The following is a 23,885-nucleotide window of genomic DNA, read 5'->3' on the forward strand; positions in this document are numbered from 1 at the left end:
GAACGCAATGCTCCTCCTCAGTGTAATCAAATTAGTTGTAACAAACTAAGCGGTTTACAAAAGGAGTTTAAATCTCAGTCATCTGAGTATATCACCTTAAGGCATGAATTGATTTCATGCTCAATTCCTGATACTTTCTATCAAGATAATAGTAGTGTTTTCATTTTTAAAAAAGCAAGGACGTCTCCTTTTACCAAAAGAGTTTCCCTATGCACATTGCTTCCTTCCTAAAAAGAACAAAAATAAAACAAAGTAAAAAAAGGATGACATCTCCTAGTCCTAGTCACATGTGCATCCGGGTGCTTTTTCTTTCTATTCCAAAAGATGCTAAAAGTTCATTTGGTAGAAAGCAGAGGGAAAGTGGGAACCAGATGGACACAGAGATGGGTGGACTGTCGAAAATGATACATGTCCCCACCCCCTTTCCCATTCGTTTTCCCCGTTTATGTGTCATGCAGGTATTGGTTAATTCAATAATAATGGGCCCCTACTAATCCCAATTCAAGAGATCAATGGCTAAGATCATTGCCATCTAATTGTGGAAAAAAGTGGGGGAAGGGAGTGGGGGAAGCGTAGCAGGTTCGGTGGACTGTGGAGTGGGCGTGGGAAACACAGAGAAAAGAAAAGAGACAGACGCACGGTCTAAATAGTGAACTCTCTCTCTCTGTCTTATTAGTAGCCGGAAAGTCTGCTGCAATGGCTGCCACTTCTACCAATTTCTTCAATTTCTCTTCTAATCCTCCTAAACTAGTTCTATCCAAAAACCAGTTATTCTACTACTCTCTTGCTATAAAATCATTCAAGGAGAGGACTCGATCTCCAGATAAGATTGAGCAGGAATTTGATATCTCGAAGGAATTTGATCACTTGGAGCTACAGGTATAATTGATGAATAATGAACAGGGAAGATTTTGAAACAAAATCCCAAGCATATTTCTCTCTGATCGATTACAGGTATAATCACTCTCCTCCAATCTCGTTCTAGTATGACGAATTTGTGATTCGATAGATTTTGAAGAGCATTAAGAATATCATTTAGTATCGATTGGAGAAAATGAAAACCGATATCAAAAAAGGGAAATTATATGTAGGTTAAACTTAACAACTTTTAATGTTTAGTATGGAAATTATATGTAGTTGCAATAAATTTTAGTTGTTTTTTCGTTTTGGGCATTTTGAATGTTTCTGGATAAAAAATTGTTTGTTTGTTTTCATGATAGCTATTTGAGTATGGAAACATCAAAGTTGAATTGAGTTTTTAATGCTTAGTTAGAGAGATTTCTCATTTTGTAGCTTTGACTACTACATTATCTATTTTGCTATGTGACTACAGGCCATTTGCATAAGCAATTTTGAGAGTCTTGCTTTGAAGTTTGGGTACTTCAAATTGCTTGTTAAACAAATAACCTACTTTGCTTCTACCAGTACACTGTACACACACATACAACACTGACATTCTACTTTCCGACGTTTCCGTTGGTTCATATATTTTACATAGTTTTAATCAATGAGTGGCACACTATAGTATAGAGAGAACTCAGTGGAACCTAAGCAGCCTGGTAATAAAAGTATGAACAAACCAGTGCAAGGAAATATCGAGATGGTGCCAATAGGACTAGAGTACCAATTCCTATCGCTCTCTTTTGGGATAGCATAATGGAACGTGAGTCTTATTATCTGTCATAGTTGGACACTTTAAGACTACCGATTAAGAAAAGAGCTTTTCCTCGTTTCCATTTTTTTCTGTGAATTTGTATATCCTGTTGTTTTCTAACATATGGACTCTACCTTGCTATAGTTTATCTGCCGACGTTAATGCATATTTGCTTACAGCACTAAATCTGTAAATATCTTGGACACAGGCCAACAGATTTAAGAAAGTTGCTGTGACACAAAGCTGCAGAGAAGCTCTTCAGAATGTCAATCTGTCCAAAAACCGTTACACAGATGTCATCCCATGTATAGTGGCCCACTCAAGTTTTTCTGTCCAGAAGTTGAAACTGATTAACCAGCCACAAAGAAACAAATGCTTTTTACTTGCTATATTCCTTTTTGTAAGGAACACATGATTAATATGTATGTATTTTATCATTGATTTTCAGTTGATGAAAACAGGGTTGTGCTCAAGTCATCCAAGGTTACTAGATCATCAGGAAGGGATTATATCAATGCAAGCTTTGTCGAGGTATACATCTCTATATACTTTAGAATGATGAACTTAGTATTGGAATTGTTCTATACTAGAACATTTCAACAGATTTGTTATACTACCACTGGGGCCTTTTTTACTTGTAATCTTTGGCTTGTGAGAGTTACTTTGTGGTAAGGATAGCTATATTTAAATATTAAGTAGTTTCTCTTAAATATAGGTTGGTTCCAGTGAATCCATTTCACAGTTTATAGCCACACAAGGTCCGCTACCACAGACTTGTGAAGACTTCTGGGAGATGGTAATCCAGTATCACTGCCCAGTGATTGTAATGCTTACTCGGTTGGTCTACAATTACAAGGTATTCATTGTCTCAGGCTGTTGTGAGCTTATATCAATACCATTTTGATGCCAATTTAGAAAGTAAACTGTATTCTTAATTATCATTATTTAATGGAAGTACACGGGTATGCCCAATGTACTGGTAAGAGGTGTTCTTTCGAATTTTTCAGACACTAGTAATTAGCTTGTTCTCTCTAGATACTAGATAGTCCATTTTTGTTTTAGACTAAAAGACCTAAGCGATTCTTTGAAGGAATAATTACCCCCTTATTTCTTTACCTCTAAAAGAAGACCCATCTTTTCATGCTACAAATGACATTCGTTAATAGGATTGATGTTGTCTTTAATTGAACTCTTCAGTGACTTACAATGTTATATACATATTAACAAATTGAATTGGGATCACCAATATTTTGTGGGCTAACATGATGATTTACCAATGGTGTAGCATGATGTCCTTGCCACATTCCTCGTTCCTCATTCCATTCTAAAACTGTAATCTTATAAATATTAATTTGATGGGTGGGAAATCCATAAATTACACAATGTGATTCTAAAATTAGAGTTTTAGAATGATATGATTTTCAATGAAGCTGATGTATGGGACGAACAGTTCAGTCACTGGAAATCAGGCCTTATGGCTCATGAAAACCCTCGGCTAATAAGCTTCGCTCACAAACTTAAGTAGTATTTTTGTTGTCTAGGGTGTGTAGGCCTGGATAAATAATAGGGATTTAAAATTACAGTAATATTACAAAATGTGGGAGTGATGCTACCGGTTTGAATTTTTGTTCTGGTGATGATTCTTTTTAAAGTGTTCGTACTTATGTACTAAGGAAATTTCTCTTCCCATCAACATATGCCATTTTCATGTTGGTTAGGTTTTGCTGTTCTTCGTGTTGACGATGTCTGTCAGGGTACTGCATGGTGCATGCTATTGAATCACTTTGTGACTTTTTGTGCCTTCTGAATTTCATGGCGTCAAATGTAGTGGATCCTTTTACAACTTTATTACAAGTTTAAGTCTAGATTCATTTTGTCTGTTAGATCTCAAGAGCGTTCGGTGAAATTCTGGATCCAAGCCGTCCTAGTTTATTATATAGATTCGAGTCCTTGTTTGCCTTTTCTTTTTTCCCAACCATCCGTTACTTATTTCATACCATTCCTGATATTTATGATCTTGATCTTTGCCAAGTACTTCTTTTTGTTTTTTTTCCATAACATGTAGTCTGTTGTATGTTCTGTTTCTTTCTTATGCTGAAATGCTCTTTACAGACTGTCAAATGTGGAGATTATTATAATTCGGAAGATAGGCCAAGAGAATTTGGTAATATTCAAGTCACCACGAAATGGACAAGAAAAACGTTGTTTGGAGGTGAAGTATAAACAGGTAAGATAAATCTTGTAAGTCACTTCGTTTTTTTCTCAGCACTAGATAAACCTGAATGTCACTTCTGGGTTAATTTATATATATGAGATGAATGTGATGGGGCAAACTGCAGTAAATATGCGTATGGTAGTTTCAGAAACCCTAGTAACGAGTCTAATGACATCATTTAGCAAGTATTACTGCTAAATTGAAGGTTCTGTTAAAATGATAACAAGATAAAAGTTTTTGAAGCACATCTCATGGTTAAGATATAGTTTGTTTTTTTTTTAATGTGAATATGTTGAATTTAAAGCTGTATAGTCGTTAATCAAATTATGTGAGGCTTGATTTTCCTTGAATTCCAGTAATGAGAATAAGAACCAATATTTCTAAGATCTTGCAGTATATTATTTTAAATTGCATCAGAAACAACTTTCTTTTTCATGGCCAAATCTGAAAATGAATTGTACTACTCCAAGTCTCATGATTTCTAGTTGCCGTTTGTTTATTCATCTTCATGGATTATCTTGTCGATTACATCAAATTAAAGGTATTACTCTATGCTATCTGTCCTCTAACTCTTTGTTTGATTAGTCAGAAGAGCCTATCCACACTGTCCTCCACATTCAATATCCTGGATGGCCTGATCATGGAGTGCCCGACGACACACTTGCAGTTCGTCAAATTGTGAAAAGGATATATCACATACCCCCTGGTCTCAGCCCCATAGTTGTCCACTGCAGGTATTGGGAGAACGGGTGCGTTTTGTACAATTCTTAATACGATCCAAAGAATCCTTGATGGAAATATGACTGCTGTAAATCTTGGTGATACTGTCAGCATCTTCAGATCTCAGCGTATCGGAATGGTGCAAACAATGGTATCTTCTTAGATCTCACCCTTTATGTTTGAAAATTTGGTATTTCATCTTGTTTGTTAAAAGTTGGGAGTAGGTAAGCTTACTAAAAGGGTGTATGATCAGTCATTTTGCTCATGTGAAAACATAAGATTTTTACGATCTCATGTACCTTCAGATTTGACAGTACAATGGTTAATGGACTTCTCAGATAGAAAGAGTGTTAGGATCCAAATAATCAAGAGTAACTTGTCTCTGAGATTTGCATTTGTTTTCCAAGTATTTGAACCTTTGCTGAAATTGTGTCAATTTCTAATGTTTACCAGGAACAGTACTTCTTTTGCTATAATGCCATAATTGATGAGTTGGAGGATCTTACATCAGACTCCAAATCTTTAGCAAGAGGAACTCCGCTCATGGATGGGCTAAAATGTGATGGCAATTCTTTAACAGTTCTGGTAAGGGCAATTTGATACTCCAAGGGTTCATATACTAACTAATGTATTTGAGAAGAACCCTGATTTTGGGCATACTTAAATCTTTCTAGGCATACCTAATAAAGACAAAAAGATGTGAAATAACAAAATCAGAAGTCCCCTTAACCAAATTTTTTTTAATGGCAAATCTGCCCTTTTAGGATTAGTGTTAATACTAATGATTAGTTAAAATAATTCTGATTAGTGATTAGTTTTAAGATTATTTAGTTATAAATTTGTGTAGATGAAAATTTTTGAGTAAGAAAAAAAAAAGTTCGATTTTTTTGGAGAAGGAGAAGGGGAAAATGAGAAAAAAGCTTGTATTTGATTCAATGGATGAGGAGGGTACACTTCTATCCTATGTTTAATATCACTTTTGTAGCTTAAAATCATAAAAAGTTTGTGTTTTCATTAAAGTTCGGCGAGTCTGGAATATGTTCGGCTTAACATATCAGCCGAACCCACCTGGATATTGACAACTAATGAACAGTTCGGCAAGCTGAAAGTGTTATTATTATGAGCCGAACCTACTTTGTAGCCCCTAGTTCGGCTTGTTTAAAAATGTTATAATGAGCCGAACCTAATCCTGTGTGATCTGGAAGAAAAATTATCTGAGATTCGGCTTATATTGAGAAAATCGTAAGCGCCGAACCTTTTGGTAGTACATGGTTCGGCTATTTACATAAGTATTATATAAGCCGAACCTGATCACTTATATTCCTGATAATTGTTGGGGTAAGAATTTTGTATTGGTTCGGCACATAATGTGAATATCGTAATAGTCGAACCTCGTAGATGTGCTAGGTTCGACACATATTATGATTATCGAATACACCGAACCCCTATGCATCTCTATCTGTGACTAGGTTCGGCTTGAAATTTCATGCCGAACTGTTCATATACACTTACAGGAAGCTTTTGTGAAGAACAGTTCGGCTAAAAACGCAACTCAATTTTGAGCCGAACCCAACACCGTAACCGTCATTTAATCGATGAAAAACAGCAAATAGGAGATTGAGTTTGTAAAACTTACTTTCTTATCCTCATTTCCGGAGTTGGAGATGCAGTTGGTTCAGTTTCTGGTCCAATTGGTGGTTGATTTTCAGTTTCTACACCTTCATCTCCAATTGGTTCTTCTTCTTCTTCAATTGATGGATTAGAAGACGATTTGGTTCGCCTAGTCCCTGCTTTTCTTTGTACGAGTCATTATGTGGTTGAGTTTAATCGACGATCAATTTTTTACGAATCGACAATTAATCACGGTGATGAATTTTTTTTTTTCGCAGGAGGGGAAGAGTTCGGCTAGAGGAGGAAGAAGAAGAGATGTTAAGGGAATCTGATTTTGATTTTTTAGAAAACTGATTTTAGATTTTTGTATTAAGGGTATACAGGTAATTGAACTACTCATAGGGTACCCCTTATAAGGTCATCCAAGATGGGACTATTGTTTTGTATGCATAGAAAGATTTCAGTATGCCCAAAATCAAGGTTCTTTGAGAAGTGGAGGAGTAATCATTTATATACATATTTCAAGGAGAATGGGTATTCTAATTTTGTTAGGCCCATGTACCTAGGAGCTGGCAATAGGGGTGAGCATGGGCCGGTATGGAACGGTTTTCGCCTCATCCGTATTCAATCCATTGCACTATGGATTTCAAATTTTTCATCCGCATCCAATCCATATCCAACGGATTTGCATCCAATGGATGCACGGATAGACGGATTGGATGCGGATAATCCAATGGATTTGTTTTAGTTAAAATTTATAGTAAAGAAAATAAGCTGACACAAATGACTCATCATAAAACCTACATATCCTATATATGTATACAAATATAAATATGTTATGTACAACACCCCAAACAAACATCTTAAAAATTCTTAAATGATCCATAGTATTTTTTGAACTATATAAATGCCCTTAGTTTAACGGATATGGATGTCCAACGAATTTTCAAGGTTACATCCAACCCATTGACGAACGGTCCGAACATCTATCCGCAAATGAACAGTTGGTCCGGTTAAATCCACGAATTACGGGCCAAATGCTCACCCCTGACTGGCAACAGGTTGGAAATGTGTAGCGGAATTCTAAGACTAATTTCTTTGTTTTCAAGCTCCTCAAAGAATGTTAATTTATGTCATGCTAATTTTATGTGTAATGATTTTTTTGTTTGTTGGAATCATGTAACCAAGTTTATTTAGTTTTTCGAATGTTGTTTTGGTCGGTTTCCTTTCATATCATCAGAATATTTTATTTTAGTGCTATCGTGATTCCATAACTGACAAGTAAGAATCCTTTTTTGTCATGAATCAGTGAATGAAGAATCCCCCATCAGAGCTTCTCAAGAAGAAAAGGTTTTACTTATACATTAGGACCTTATAGTTTCTTATGATGGTAATCTTGTGAATAAAGCAAGCACTCAAAGAAGCAAGTAACTGCTCAGTTTTCAATTGCCTGCTAGCATTCAGTTTACAGTGATAGTTAGCATACTGTTGCTATGGGCTGGGAGGCTCAAGCTTAAAATTTCCAACTTCAGAACCCCAAATAGTGTCCTAGTTCCTATAGCATCTTGCCTTTCCGGTATATCCCAATTTCCAAGGAAGAGAGGGTGAATGACTGGAAACTTATTAGTAGATTTTTTTATTTTCTAATCAGTTTCTTTGTAGAATACTCTTTTGTTGTTTTCTTTTTAATATTATTTTACAGGGAAAATGAATTATTGGTTGCTTGCTGCATTCCATCAGAAAAAACAAAAAAAAGTTAACTTGCATGTTGTTTCGAGTCTGTAACCTGTGTTGCTTAGGAAAAAGAAGAAAAACAACAAAAATAAAAAAATAATAAAAAAGGTGATGACATCTCCTAGTCACATGTGCATCCAACGTCAAAGAGACTTGTCCTGCTAACCAATCACCAGGGTCCGGGGCCCAGGCGTCAATGATCCACCGAATCATGAGTTGCTAAAGGTGCATTTCTTGGTAGAAAGCAGAGAGAAAGTGGAAACCAGAGAGACAGAGAGATGGGTGGAGTGGGTGTGGGAAACATGGAGAAAAGAAAAGAGAGAGACGGACGGGCTATATAGTGGGCTATATCTCTGTCTTACTAGTAGCCGAAGGTCTATTATCTGCAATGGCTGCCACTTCTACTGAAAAATCATCCGTTTCTTCTTCTCTTACAAATCCCTTCAATTTCTCTTCTGATCCTCCTCCTAAACTTGTTCTATCCGAAAACCAGTTATTCTACTGCTCTGATGCTATCAAATCATTCAAGGAGAAGACTCGATCTCCAGATAAGATTGAAAAGGAATTTGATATCCCCAAGGAATTTGATCACTTGGAGCTACAGGTATAGTTGATGAATAATGAACTGGGAAGGTTTTGAAACCAAGCATATTTCCATTCTGTCCGTATAAACCAATCTTTCTTTTTTAACAATACAAATAAGCAGCAGCCTGGTAATAAAAGTACGAACAAACCAGTGCAAAAGATATATAGATATAGGTGGCACCAAGCCGATGTTGATGCATATTTGTACACGGCACTAAATTTGTAAATATCTTGCACACAGGATGTTGCGACTGAAAGCTGCAAAGAAGCTCTTCGGGATGTGAATCGGCGCAAAAACCGTTACAAGAGTATCATACCATGTATAGTAATCCACTCCAGTTTTTCTGTTCAACAGTTGAAATCATATCGCCAGAAACGCATTTTCTCGCTATCTTCCATTTTGTAAGATTCTCAAGGAACGCATGATTAATATGTATGTATTTTATGGGTGATTTTCAGTTGATAAAACCAGGGTTGTGCTCAAGTCATCCGAGGTCACCAGATCATCTGGAAGCGATTATATCAATGCAAGCTTTGCCGAGGTATACATATCTCTTGACTATATTTTGTATTTGGGTGGTAAATTCAAATTTTGATACACTTTGAAGTTTGAGCGAATTTATCAGTTGATGGTTTTGAGTCGCTTGACCGTGAGTTGACTTCAGTGATTGTAACAAAAGAAATGACCATTTATTTACAAAATTGCCACTCCGCGACTAAATTAGCACATAACAACCTCCCAGTTATTTAAAACCATATCTAAACTCACACCACTAAAAGTTTTCGTTCTTGTATCGGTAGAGTAGCACCTTCAGACTGTTTATGATTTCATTCAGTGGCTTATATTTTCCATTAAAACATCTTGAATTTCTCTCCAACCACATAGACCACCAAATCGCAAATGGCACTATATCCCAAATCTTCCTCCTTATGTTCGAGCTTGAACCCTTCTTTCTATTCCACTCTCAAATAGTTTTCCTGTTTGTTTCTTGTAAAACTCATCGTAATTCATAACCCTTCGAGAAAAGAAGAAGAAAAGAAAATCTCTGGTGGTTTCGGAATGTAACTAGAAAAATATGATTATTTGATTCACCCGCTTGTTTGCACAATAAACATCCATTGAACTGAAATGAATTTCTATAAGCATCCATAGTTGGGGCAGTAATATAACATAAATTACATACGAAAAAAATTACTAATCCAACTTGGATATTTGGGTTCCAAAGACACTTATAAGGAATTAAAATTAAACCATCATTCTCCAAAGCTTTATAACACTCTGCTATCGAAAAAGGTTTTTCTGCTCTGTAACCAAATTCTTTCATCGCCACCGTTTCTAGTGTTAAATGTTGATATTAAATCTAGTAGATGAGCTGCATTCTCGACTTCTCTGTCTTTCAACTGCCTGCAAAATTGCTAAATTCCAACGAACCACATTACTTTTGTCTACGCAGTCTTGAATGGTTGCATTTTGCACTCTGCTGAAATTGTGGAGTGCAGAAAATTAAGTTTTTAAAGAATTCTCATTCAACGAAGAATCTTCCAGAATAAAATCATGTCACCGGAGTTCACTTGCAGTGTAGTATTATGTTGAATTTCACTATTGCATTTTAGAGTACCGGCCCATAGAATTTTTCCTATTGTCTTGTTAGAAGGATTAGGGAAGAAAAAAAACATTTATGTTTCCGCCGGACTTAGAATGAATCAATTTCCTCCAAAATGCATGTTATTCATTAACATACCACCATATCCATTCATGCTTTATTCATAATCCTAAGCTTTTTTATTTGACTCCCTCCTTCCTTGGAAATGCTCATCTTTTTCCAGCTCACCCATCCCTTCTAAGGTTTAGTAATTGTTATTGACCGAACCCCAAAAAAACTGCCTCATTATTCTTTCAAGCTGCTTCTCCACCGAAGTAGGCATCTGAAATAATGACATGTAATATATGGGAATGGAACAAAGTACCGACTTTATTAACATCAACCTACCACCCTTTAACAAGTATTTCCTATGACAAGTGCTTAGTTTCTTCTGAAATCTCTGTATAATCACCTCACATACTCCCACTGCCTTTGATTTACATTCCAAGGATATGCCCAGATACTTCATATGGAAAGATGACAAAGAACAACCAAAATGGGTTGCTCCCTCCACAGCATTTCCCATGCCCACTAAATCACTCTTTTTAAAGTTAACCTTTAATTCCAGTTACTGGCTCAAAAGCAAGCACTACATGTTTAAGATTTATCACCTGCTCAACATTATCATCTAAAAAGACAATAAGATCATCTGCAAACTGCGGATGATTTATGTCGTTAGCATTCACAGCAGACTTAAACCTGCGATTAGATTCATTGTAGTTGCTGTCTTTATCATAGCAGATAAAACATCCACAACCTAAATGAATAAAAAATGGGACATGGGATCAACTTGCTTTATTCCTTTACCACTTCTAAAGAATGAATGTTCCATTGGTTGCCATAGAGAATCTAGTACTAGACAGACACCATTTAATCCAATTTCTCCATCTAAAGGCAAAGCCAAATCTTGCAAGAGTGTAATCCAAACAACTTCATCTGGCGTTGTCGAAAGCTTTCTTCAAATCTATTGTGGCCACCAATCCAAGATTATTATCTATCTCTCTAGAATCAATCAACTCGGAAGTAATAAGAAACCCATTTTTAATTTGTCTATTATCCACAAGCGCTCATTGAATTTTAGAAATAATTAGAGGAGAGAACTTGCTTTAGTCTATCTTCCAGTAACTTAGAAACAATCTTTTAAATACCCCATATTAGACTAATTGGTCTGAAATTGTGCATAGAGATAGCATTATCACACTTGGGTATCAATTTAATGTTACTGCAATTCATACTCCACTCAATATTACCAGTTTACTGAAATTCTTTCACCACTGCCATGAGATCTGATTTGATGATGTCTCAAACCTCTTTAAAGAACTTTATTGTATAATTGTTCGCCCCCGGCGACTTGTTCTGCCAAAACCCCATATTACATTCTTCACCTCTTCTTCCTCAAATGGATTCTATAACTAAATACTTTGTTGCACACTAAGACTCGGCAAATCAAAACCCTCAAAAGTAGGCATGTTATGCACATGTCTTACAAAAAAATCCACATAAAAAGTTCTATCTTCCGTATTGATTACTTCCTTGTCATGACTCGTAACCCCATTCGCTAAAAGAGAATTAATGCCATTTATCTTCTAAAGATAAGAAGCATTTTTATGAATTTTTCTTGAATTTCTTCCTCACTCCTCCAACCACTACCCCTTTTCTCTAGAAAACTATTTCCTAGCAAGGCTTAAAGAAACTTGCTTGTGTTTAACCATAGTCACCTCCCTAACCATGTGTATGTGTATGAATTGTACCATCATTACAATTAAGAAGAATTGGCGCATAATCAGATATGGGTCTTCTCAATTTATACTGCACCAAAGAAATACACTTCTCCTCTCACTCTGCACCAAACAAAAATATGTCTAATCTTATCAAAGTTGGCGGGTTTTGAGAATTTGTCCAAGTATAAGCTCCCTCAGACAACGGAATATCTATCAAATTATTAGTATTGATAAACATCCTAAAGTACTTTCTACTCCTTGTACATACACCAGTTCTACTTCTCTCTGCCCGACAAAGGATAGCATTCCAATCCCCGTCTAAAGCCCACAGTTCAGTCGTAAGTAGCCTGATATCCTGTAACTCTTGTCAAAATTGATTGTAATCAGACGCATCTGAAGCCCCATATATATACCGCCATAAAAATCCACACAAAATTGTTTGAGATATTACAAAATTTTAGAGAAACTGAAAAAACCCCAAGCAAACTTTCTTCCATTGCTACAGTTGAAGGATTCCACATCACCAAAATACCCCCAGACCTACCTTCAGACGGGAGAAAGATTGAATCACAACCATTCTTGCCTCATAAACTTCCAACCAATGGGAAAAAGATTGAATCATCGATTTCCTTCATCTTATTTTCCTGAATTGAATATTTGATCTAATTGCATTCCCAATTGCAGACACTTTCAAATCATCCCCTAAACCCCTAATTTTCTACGAGAGGATTTCATGATCCATTCGACTGCATCAAATCCCTATCAATTAAATTAGAATAAACAGAAGTAGGAGAAACATTCACACGCACATTACATGTTTCCTCCACATAAACGTTACCCCTATCCTCCTAATCCACCCAATTTTCGTCCTCAGAATCAACATCAAATTTATCAAAACCATCCAGCTGATTTTCGTTGTGACCCATCTCTGTCTCAGATCTTGTTATCTTAATCAACATGTTCTTACAAATCTCCTTCAAGATATTGGAATCACAATCTATACCCAACTTCTTATTGAAAGCCAAGTAAAATTTATTAAGTTATTAAACTTCAACTCTTGCTTGTTCTGAGAAGTGTTATTCGAATGAGCATATCATTGAGTATTTGGGCTTCCACAGTTAGCTGAAAAAATAAAGGCATCTGAATATTCTTAGCAATTAGACCCGACAATGGAGATACCACATCCTGTAATTTTGAACTCTAAGAATTATCTAACAACTTAGAGACAAGTACATCATTGTTCAGATATACACTCAAACATATTACCTCCTTATGACACTTGTCAAGATCTAACTTGTCTCCAGAAATCGAAGAAACATCCAATGTACCAGCGTCAGTGGGATCATGGGATGGCCTGAATATAACTCTCTTATACGGGTCAAAACCTGATGGACCTCTAAACACCATTTCTCCCATGTAATGATGAGCTGATTTGATTGAGTGATGGCCGGCCGAGACATCAAATCTGGGTCAAAAACCCCTCTCGAAGAGAATTCTAACCTTTTACCCCAACCCTGACCCAAACTCGAATACGAATTACTCCGTACGGTAAAATGAGCTGGTGTACTCACCAATTTAGAGACTGGTCCAGTACTGAATAGTGTATTTTCAACCCAAACTCGCTCCACTCTCAAATCAGCTTACCGAATTTGAAATTCGAAAAATCCTTTTTTCATTGACTGTCTTCAGAAGATACATTCAGCACTTTCGATATTTCCGGCTCATAGCAAAAGTTTGTATTATCTGCGGCATAATATTCTGATGGAATAACTACCGCTGATCTTATCTTTAGTTTGATTAAAATCTCATTTAGCAACTTTCTGATTATCGTCCACCTTCAATATTAAACCTCATGACTATTATAGTTAAAGAATCATCAATATTCACCTAAGAAGAATGAGAAACCCTCATGTGATTTGACACTCTTTAATATTCCATGTTCCTATGCTTTGTATCAAAATGGACCTCACCCTGATTGCTTAACTGATGAATCCATTCAATGGACAACAAATAATTTTAAAATTTTACTACTGTCGTTATTTTCAACATATCACAAACAACTTTGATCTTACTAAAGTTCATATATGATTCACCGTATCCAAATGAATGTCCTTTGGGATACCCCATGAAGAAAAAATCCTTTGAAAGATTTTTTTTACCCACAAATGCATAAGAAGACCTCTAATCTGTATCCAGTGACTTTGCTTACTCTCAATCACTAGATTGATTAAAGAGTCAGACATTTCCCATTGCTTTAAAAAAATCTTTGATTTACCCACTCTTAGGATAAGCGGTTGCTTAAGGGGATCAAAATCTTCAAATGACTAAAAATTTCTCTAGAAACACCAACCCAACCTTTATGGAAATTGACGGATTCAACAGAAACACCTCTCATGTAAGGATTAAAAACACTTTCCATATTTCCAATTGATTTAGGTAACGGAGGAAAATCATTATCCCTGAAATCCATGTGTTGTACCAGCTTATGAGATGGATTCAAAAACTTCCCAAACTTCTTCCAAATGAATCCATCACCACCACATGGGACACATACAAAACGAGACTTCACTTCCATAGAAGCATCAATTCTTGAGATCTTCATAAAACTACCATGAAAATTGGTTAGAACCTCAATTAAAAATAACAATCTGATTAATCTCTGTGACCACTTTCAGGTATTATTTGAGCCATCTAAAGCCTCTATAATGATAGAGGAAAGCTACCTAATATATTTGTCAGGAAGCAATATACAATTTGCGATACCCTTAAATATCTCCAAAACTTTAATTTCTCTTAACTTGCCTTTGATAGACCAAGAAAACTCAAAAGATTTAGACTTTAAACTCATCACACGAGGATAAAAAGACTTTATTAAAATAAAGAAAAAGAAAAAAGACTAATAAAAAAACTCGAAGAAAGAAAGAAAGAAAAAATGGCAAAAAAAATATCAAAACTCTATTATCCAATAAATCTTATCCCCAAGAGAAAAGATCAAAGTTTCTTCCTTGGACTGTGGAGAAGTTCAGAAGTAGCAGATTTTTAAAATGTTTTAATTACATGGATTAAAACTTGCAGAAAGCTGAGTCCATTGATGAAAATCGCCATGTTTTCGATCTCCCGAAAATTCTGAGAGGAAAGAAAAACCGAACAAGAAATAGATATGCCCGCTTAATATCAATGACCATCCTAACTTGGTTAACCAAGCAGTGGTCGTGTTTTATACCCGGGATCAATTTTTCTCTTTTATTTTTACATCTTGTTATTCTTCAACATCAATTATGACCCTTTTCATCTTTTCATTTAGGTTTGATTGTTTTTGGTTTCTTGATTTTGTTACTTAATCTCATCTTAATTGTTATATTTCATCAAGTTTTTATGTTCTGTTTGATTGCTTAGTGTTTCCAATCAATTCATTCAAAAACTCTTTCATGTAATTTACAATTAAGAGTCTTAATTAAATGAAATAATTAGTAGTGTGTAGGTTTTATTCAATTGAATTCACTGATAAAAATTTATATCTCTTTAGAAATGGGTTAAATAGTAAAGAAACGAACATTGGATAGGAAAGTGTAGTGAAAAGGGAAGTAATTTTGTAGTCGTATTATTTTGTAAAGTTGTACTACCTTTAGAAAGCTTATAGACTATGTTTTCTTACACTGTGAACTCATGTACCTCTGGTATTTTATATTTTTTGTTTCCTTCTCTGTGAGCATAATATTTTTGATTATGGGAGTCATTTTATGGTATTGACAACTTCATTTATACTTTTAAATGTTAACTACTTTATGTTAAATGTAGGTTGGTTCTGGTGAATCCGTTTCACGTTGTATAGCTACACAAGGTCCGTTGCCAGAGACTTATGAAGACTTTTGGGAGATGGTAATCCAGTATCACTGCCCTGTTATTGTGATGCTTACTCAATTATTCGACGATGGGAAGGTAAATCATTGCAGGTCGTATCATGGGAATAAGCTATCTAGGCAAAGCCTTGGGTCCCTTGCATGATCAGGCCCTTAAATAATTAAGAATACTATATTTGAGTTATATATATCATGTATATGTGATACATATGGTATCACATATAGCGCAACATTAACCTTTCTTGTTCTTTGATATTGTATTAGCTTTAAGTGATATTTATTACAACAAAACATCGTATTTTTTACCAAACCCAAAATACTAGCTTATGCCAAAAAGAAACAAATTGATGCAAAAATCTTTATTTTTGCGAAGTTGTTTTTATTTTTATTTATTTAAGAGAATACTTACGAAATTCTTTGCTAATAAGCTTCGCTCACAAACTTATGTACTTAACTGTTGGTATTTTTGTGGCCTAGGATGTGTAGGCCTGAATAAATAATATGGAAATAATTATATAGTTATGTTATAAAAAGAAGGAACAATGCGCTCGTACTTTGAATTTTTGTTATGCTGATGTTTCTTTAAAGCGTCGGAAGGCAATTCCTCTTCATATGCCATTGTCATGTTGGTTAGGTTTTGTTGTATTATTTCGTGTTGAGCTTGTCTGTCAGGTACTGCATGTTATTGAATCTTCTTTGTGATTTTTTTATGTCATTCAAATTTCGTGCATGCTCTATAATCCATTACTTATTGTATATCATTCTCGTGATGTATGGTCTTTGCTAAGTTCATTTTTCTTTTCCATAACGTGTAGTCTGTTGTATGTTCTCTTTGTTTCTTAGATTGAAATGCTATGTGTAGATTGTCAAATGTGGAGATTATTTTACTTCAGAAGACAAGCCAAGAGAATTTGGTAACATTCATGTCACCACTAAATGGACAAGAACAACTGACACTTTTTTAGTCTTGAGTTGTTTGGAGGTGAAGTACAAACAGGTAAGATTAAATCTTCTAAGTCGGATACTCTTTTTTTTTCTCGTTGTTTGGAGTTGTATTACTCATAATGTCATGGTTTCTAGTTGTCGTTTGTTTTTTTGTCTCCATGAATTTTCTTATCTACTACATCATATCAAAGGTATTACTGCATGATTATCGGTCTTGTAACTGTTTGTTTGATCAGTCAGAAGAGCCTTCCCACAGTGTCCTCCATATTCAATATCTTGAATGGCCTGATATGGGAGTACCCGACGGTACGCTTGAAATTCGTGAAATTGTGAAAAGGATATATCATATACCCCCTGTTCTCGGCCCCATAGTGGTTCACTGCAGGTTTTCTCTTCGTGACTTTACCATTCTCTAATGTTTCAAACTGATGAGTAACGATAAGATCAGAAACCCATACACATCTTTATGACATTTTTTTGTCCTTTGTTCAGTGCAGGTGTTGGGAGAACCGGTGCGTTTTGTACAATCCTTAATACGATCCAAAGAATCCTTGATGGAAATATGACTGCTTTAAACCTTAGTGATACTGTTAGCATCTTCAGATCTCAGCGTATCGGGATGGTGCAAACAAAGGTATTTAACGGTGTATGAATGATAATTCATTTTTCTCATGAAAAACATAATAAGTTTTACAATATCATGTACCTTGAGATTTGGCACTATAATGGGTTAGTATTTTGGACCTCTCCGATAGAATGCAAATGATCAAGAGTAACTTCTCTCTGAGATCTGTGTATGGTTTTCAAGTATTTAAACCTTTGCTAAACTTTGTATGTTTCTTAACGTTTACCAGGAACAATATTCTTTTTGCTATAATGTCTTAATTGATGAGTTGGAGGATCTTACATCTAACAACAATCTTTAGCAAGAGAAAATATGGGCGTGGATGGGATAAAATGTAATGGTGATCATATGAAAGTTCTAGTAGGAGAATTTGATGCTTCAAGGGTTTCCCAGTAATATATTTAAGAAGTTGATGAGTAATCATGCGGATATCCTAAATTTGTTATGCTCTTGAATCTAGAAGCTAGGTATCTTAAATTTGTTAAGTTCTTGAATCTAGAAGCTGACGATGAGGTTGGAGGTATGTTGTGGAACACACTTAAAGACTGTTTATTGATTTCATGGTGTAATTTGATTTTGTATTGTAAACTGGAAATATGTTGTCCGAAGTTTATTGGAGATGCTATATTGATAAATTATCTTTAATAGTAAAAGTAAATAAGTGCCAAGTTGCTTTTTAAAAGAAAGAGAAAATTGAGGATATGCCCCAAAATCGACTGTCATTTTGGGGATATGCCCCAGGATTCCAGTTTCTGGGAATATGCCCCAAAGTAACGGTTTTTGTCAAGAAACCGTTAAATAATCAATTTATCGTAAATGTGTTTGAACTTATTCTCTAATTTCTTTGAGGTTTTTTTTGTCTGAATATGTTCTTGAACCTTGTGAAGGTGTTAGTATATAGTATATACATTTTTTAAATCGCATATATAATTCTAAGTGTGTGCGAATATTGAATATTTAACGATTTTGGATGGAATTTTAGACGGCTGGGGCCTGGGGCATATTCCCGAATACTGGAATCATGGGGCATACCCCCAAGATGACAGTCGATTTTTGGGCATATTCCCAATTTTTCCTAAAAAAAATGATGATTCCATAACTAACAATCCTACTGCCATGAATGAATAAATGAAAAAAGAACCTCCATCAAAGATTTTCAAGAAGAATGGGTTTTGCCTATATGAGTACCTTATCGCTTAAGGGGAAATTTTTTTTTCTTATTGCCCAATTTTGTACTTTCCGCTAGCTTCATTTTGTAGCGACGAGTCAATTTACAAGGCAAGTAACATACAGAGTAGCATCTTGTAAGACCATCTCCAATGAGGGATTTATACCATTATTTAGGGAAAATACCATCTCCAATGGGCTGGGGAAGCCCCCAAAACCTTTATTATCTACCCCATATATTGGGAATTTGATAAGGGATTAGGGAAATAAGGGAAGTAAGATAAATATTTTGATGATAGGTGAAATATTTAGGGATTGGTGAATTGTCCATCGATCGGTGTAATGATCACCGATTAACTTAGCATCACCGACCACTCCCTACAAACCATTAGCCGATCGATGGAACACTACTAGAAAAAAGCTAAAATGAAGAGGAAAAAAACCGTTAAAAATAAAAACAAAAAAAAGCTCCTTTAAAACCGTTAAAAACCAAAAAAAAAAAGCAAAAAAAAACAAGTATAAATAACTAATAAAATACAAAAAAAGATAATTATAAGAGTTGTGTAAAATAATAGAGAACAAGGTTTTCGGGGAAGAGTTTACCGATCGCGTATTTGTTAACCGACCACGACACTTTTAATCGATCGGTGGACTTATCATTTTCTATAACCATAAGATGGTATTCCCCTAATGCTTTACACGTCGAATAAATTCGACGACACCTCGGATTATAATGGAATTCCCTCTTTCCTCGTTGGGGATGGTCCAAGCCGGGAGGCGCAAACTTCACAATTCCAAATGTTGGAAAAATTGACACTAAAACAGGGTGAAGAAAAGAATGTTGTCTCCGGGTTCAATGCTCTAATAATAGATTCTTTTCGACAATTATTCGACCCTTCCCAATTGAATTGGCGAGTACAAATAGGTCGATGAATATTGCCGTCAGGATACTTGAATCCCTACAACAATGTTGGATTCAAAGCTTGTACAACCTTGACCCAACCAAGAACACACAGGTTTTGATTCTGATGATGCTTGTTAGAGAGAAAACAGAGAGAGGTTTTTTTTTATGTGTTTTGAATGGAAAACAAAAACGCAATTTATAGAGAATTTAACATCTATTGAACATGACTCTTCATCTCCAACAGGCATCCTTTTAGTGCGAATGGCATCTGCTCCAACAATGGTGTCTGTTTGGAAAAACGATGTTTCTGTTCAGTTTTTCTAACTGTTCAGATCGATCACCGAAAACTCTGTATAGCGCCTGCAAATTAAGGGTTTGTTGAAAATATCCAACACCAAACCCACCTCAAAAAAAACAAAATTACCAGACCCTAATGCTAACTTCTGTCCTAGTATTTTTGGCGAACTGAACTTGCCTTTTCGGTCTCTCTCAAGCCTTGCCTTTTTGGTCTGTCCCCAAGTCTCCCAAAGTCTTTTGCTTGCTTTTTCTTCCGAGTATCAAGTCAAAGAAGGTCAAAAACTGGAAATTCTAATGCTAACTGAACTGAGAAATAAAACACAGCTGAGTGACTCCCTCCATTTTGCACCTGTTGAGCTTCTTTCACGGCATCAAAACCCAGGACTTCTCTTCTGATCCTCCAATGGAACTAGTTCTCTCCCCAGATCAGTCAGTCTACTGCTCTGACGCGCTCAAGTCACTAAAGGAGATACTCCAGAACCCCAACAATATATTACAGGAATTTAATCACTTACAGGTTTACCTCTCTTTAATTTTGCACCTGAAAAACTTCGATTAAGTTTATAATGATATTATGAATTTTGCATCCTACATGAATATAGGCCTTTACCTGATCAATTAGTACTAAATCACAATATCAACTTCTAGAATCATTGTTATCTGAGATTCTGTATCACTAATTGATCATTTATAGGTAATCTAGGTTTTGTTGAGTAAATTTAATTTCTTTCTCGCGTTAATCTTGTTTTCCAGGTTATAAATTGAATCATTTGGAGATTTAATTTCCCAATTCTGGGTTTAATTTCATATTGTATCTTGTTCGATTACCACCAGATGTAATGCAATTATCAGGATTATTATTCGTTAAACTCTTAATTTATAGCTAGTTTGTTGGTTTGTTGTTGTGGTTCTAAAGATATACTAGAAACTTAAGACATTGTTGTATGATAGAATTAAGAGATTCAGGAAAAGTTTGTATTTGGTTGATTTATCTCTCACTATTACCATCCATACATTGACGCATCGACAGTTACTAAGCTTTTAACTACATATCTCCAGGTCAACAGTATAAAGAATGCTGAAATGATGGAAAGCTGCAAAGAAGCTCTTCAGGATGTCAATTTGAGCAAAAACAGATATACAAGTCTTGTTCCATGTATTAATAACCCACTTGATTTTTCTATTGTAAAATTAGTTCCGATTTCATAATTATGACATTCTTAAGAGTAGTTCCTTTAGATACAAGGTGGTAGGTTATTTCTTTACGTCTCACTGATTATCAGTTGACCAAAACAGGGTCGTTTTGAAGTCAACCAAGGATTCTAAAACGCCGGGGAGTGATTATATTAATGCAAGTTTTCTCGAGGTATATCTTTTATGGTTTGATGTGTTAGTGAAGTTCCAAAAGGTTTGCTAATTTGCTTGAATTTAAGAAGTGCCTCTCAACAATGTAGGTTAGTTCCTGTGAAAGCAATCCACGCATCATAGCCGCACAAGGCCCACTACGACATACATGTGAGGACTTCTGGGAGATGGTAATCCAGTATCACTGCCCCTTAATTGTTATGCTGACTCAGTTGATGGTCACCAGGTACTGTGATATCTGTCTATATCTCCATGCTAAAAGATCTCGATCTCAACCAATAAATAGTTAAATGCTGTTATTTACAAAAATTGATTAATTCTTGATCTTCGTTTTTGCGTTTGATGTTCAGGTTAAGGTCTTATATGTCATCCGTCTAAGTTACATTTGATTTCTTAGTTATATGGTTTTCATTTGCGCTTCCGCTAGATATTCCATGTTCTTAATATGTCTTTGTTTCATTCATTCACATTCGATCTATAAACTTAGTACGCTGGTGAAATGCTTTAGGCAGGTGATCAAATGTCACTTTCAATCAGAAGACAGCCCTATAGAATTTGGAAAGATACATGTCACTACTAGATGGAAAAGAACAACTAATACATTGTTAGTCTTGCGCAGATTGGAGGTGACACACAGAGAGGTAACATCAGCCCCTTGTTAATACTCCAATTTTCCCTTTCTCCCCTCTCAAGAATAATCTGAATCTGGAATATGGAGATACCTTAAACACACTAGACGAGCAAATAACAGAAATAGGCGCAGTGAGCCAGTGGCTCACTGATTGGTAAGAAATGTCATGAATGGCTTTGCGTGCTTGCATGTTACTAATTGGCACTCTGAGCTGTACTCATGGTACATGGTTTTGTTCTTGGCAAGAGCCTTTGCTCGGGCCAAAACCCTGGCCTCCCTAAGAGGCCTTGGCAACATTAGTATGAAAGCCTAAACTTAAAGACTGAAGTCTTTTCACTGTAGGCAGTGTTGAATATTAATTAAAAGTTAAAACAAACCCTGTTCACTGAGCAGTGTTTGGTGCAAGTTGGGGTTTTTAAACAGATGAGATTTTAAGTGCATGGCTCAAATGTTGTCCAGATTTCTTAGGAACTAATTGGCAGTGTTGAAATATGATTGTCGTCGCCGACAACAATGTTTATTACACATGCGAGAATTGACTTTTTTGAATTCCCGAAAATGAGAATCAGAAGCAATTCTGGCTTTACTTAACCAAAAGTCAGTAAGTACTGCAGTTGAGGCTAGGAAATTCCCCCTGTACACATGGTAGATGGTGGATGGGGGGTACTCATTCTGTCCCTTCCATTTATCGTTTAGCTGCCTCATTGAGTCGTCTTATAAGATCAAGCATTTAATGTATAAATCGTGTCTTGTTCTGCAATTTTGTCTGTTGTTAAGTCAGAGGAGCCACTGCACTCTGTTATCCATGTTCAGTATCTCGACTGGCCTGATTTTGGAGTACCCTACAACACACTTCCAGTTCGTGAGATTTTAAAAATGATATATCATATACCCCGTGATCTAGGCTTTATAATTGTGCATTGCAGGTATTTCTCTTCATATGCATCAACTTTTACATTTTTGGACATGTACAGTTAAGACCGTTAGACCACAAATCCATATGTACCCCTGATAGTTTTCGGGTTTTTGTTCCCCAGTGCAGGTATTGGGAGAACAGGTACATTTTGTACAATTCTTAATACTGTATTGAGAATCCTTGCTGGAAATTTGACTGCCTTGGATCTTGGTCACACTGTCAGCATTTTAAGATCTCAGCGTATGGGAATGGTGGAAACTATGGTACCCTTTTACTCTCTCTATTAGAAGCTTAGGGCCTGTTTGGTACGGTTTTGAAAAACAGTTTTCAAAAATAGTTTTCCACTGTTTTAAAAACATACCCTTTTTTCCTTGTTTTCATTTTCTAAAAATTATTTGGTAAACTGTTTTTGAAAACAAGGAAAACCAACTAAATCGGATCAAATGTAAAGATTCGTCTAAGAGATAGTGACATTAGCCATGACTCACTTGCAGTCATTCCCCCATCTCTTACTTTGTTCTGAAAAGAAGAAAAGAAAAAAGAAAAGAAAAAAAGAGAAAACACAGAAAACAATAATTTGTTGTTTTCATTTTTTTGTTTTTAAAAACAGAAAACAGATAGAAAACATTTTCTGAAAATGTCTCTACCAAACGCGTTTTCTCCTGTTTTTTGTTTTCTCTGTTTTTAAAAACAGAAAACTGTTTTTGAAAACTATACCAAACAGGCTCTTAATGTTTGAGAATGACACAATCACCCATTGGTGTAATCCGCTGTTTACTTATTTTTGTCAGTACGATATGACCAGGTCAGTGGTTAGCCGTTAGAAGTTAGTATGAAGGCAGGTTTTGAAACATTCGGAGTTTCTTATGGACAAAGTAGACTTATTCATCAATGCACATGCACCTTGGCCAAATTGCTCGCTGACTTCCTTTTTGTTTGTCAGGAACAATTCTTGTTTTGCTATAATGTCGTAGCTGACGAATTGGAAGATCACATTTCGCACTCGAAATCAATTGCAGATAGTACCGAGTCATAGATAGTACTTGACCTCTTAAGCTCCTCATATCCTACCAGACTTCCAAAGCCGACATCCACAGCAGCCGTCTTACTTATATTGACCTATACTATTTACAAAGAATTGTCTCCATATGGCATCAAGATTTGGTTGTTCTCACTGTCCCAGCTTGAAATCATTAAATGTAATAAAATGCTGAAAATAATTTGTGATTTGTGTTTTTCTTTGACTTGGACATTCAAACAGTATTTATTTAAAGTCTTCTAAATTCTGCTAT

General features: G+C 35.6%; 2 protein-coding genes and 1 pseudogene across 9 annotated transcripts; all 3 read left to right on the plus strand.

Moving 5' to 3' along the window:
- The first annotated feature begins 665 nt into the window (after nt 1–665).
- Nucleotides 666–17,966, plus strand: LOC113356136 (protein-tyrosine-phosphatase PTP1-like). 3 transcript variants are annotated; one of them, XM_026599160.1, is made up of 8 exons: nt 666–879; nt 8,761–8,839; nt 8,979–9,061; nt 15,682–15,822; nt 16,606–16,740; nt 16,925–17,073; nt 17,181–17,322; nt 17,543–17,966. In XM_026599160.1, exons 1-8 carry the CDS (start codon nt 697–699, stop codon nt 17,612–17,614), a joined length of 984 nt encoding a protein of 327 aa, XP_026454945.1. In that variant the 5' UTR covers nt 666–696; the 3' UTR covers nt 17,615–17,966. The 3 variants fall into 3 exon arrangements, 2 of the variants coding, with proteins under 2 accessions (XP_026454945.1, XP_026454944.1); XR_003362872.1 differs by lacking the exon at nt 666–879 and adding an exon at nt 8,211–8,538 and having other exon boundaries at nt 17,186–17,322; XM_026599159.1 differs by lacking the exon at nt 666–879 and adding an exon at nt 8,211–8,538.
- On the plus strand, nt 916–7,911 carry LOC113362244 (annotated as a pseudogene).
- Nucleotides 17,967–20,003: 2,037 nt separating the features above from the next.
- LOC113356137 (protein-tyrosine-phosphatase PTP1-like) lies at nt 20,004–23,877 on the plus strand. 6 transcript variants are annotated; one of them, XR_003362873.1, is made up of 7 exons: nt 20,004–20,198; nt 20,741–20,837; nt 20,978–21,047; nt 21,136–21,272; nt 21,555–21,687; nt 22,455–22,856; nt 23,537–23,877. XR_003362873.1 is itself a non-coding variant. In XM_026599162.1 (7 exons), coding segments are annotated over exons 2-7 (396 nt in total). In that variant the 5' UTR covers nt 20,004–20,198; nt 20,741–20,835; the 3' UTR covers nt 23,568–23,877. The 6 variants fall into 6 exon arrangements, 5 of the variants coding, with proteins under 5 accessions (XP_026454947.1, XP_026454946.1, XP_026454950.1 ...); XM_026599162.1 differs by lacking the exon at nt 21,555–21,687 and adding an exon at nt 23,385–23,398 and having other exon boundaries at nt 22,715–22,856; XM_026599161.1 differs by lacking the exon at nt 21,555–21,687 and having other exon boundaries at nt 22,715–22,856.
- The last annotated feature ends 8 nt before the right edge of the window (nt 23,878–23,885 follow it).

Source organism: Papaver somniferum, chromosome 3 (assembly GCF_003573695.1).
Source record: "Papaver somniferum cultivar HN1 chromosome 3, ASM357369v1, whole genome shotgun sequence".
NCBI lineage: Eukaryota > Viridiplantae > Streptophyta > Magnoliopsida > Ranunculales > Papaveraceae > Papaver > Papaver somniferum.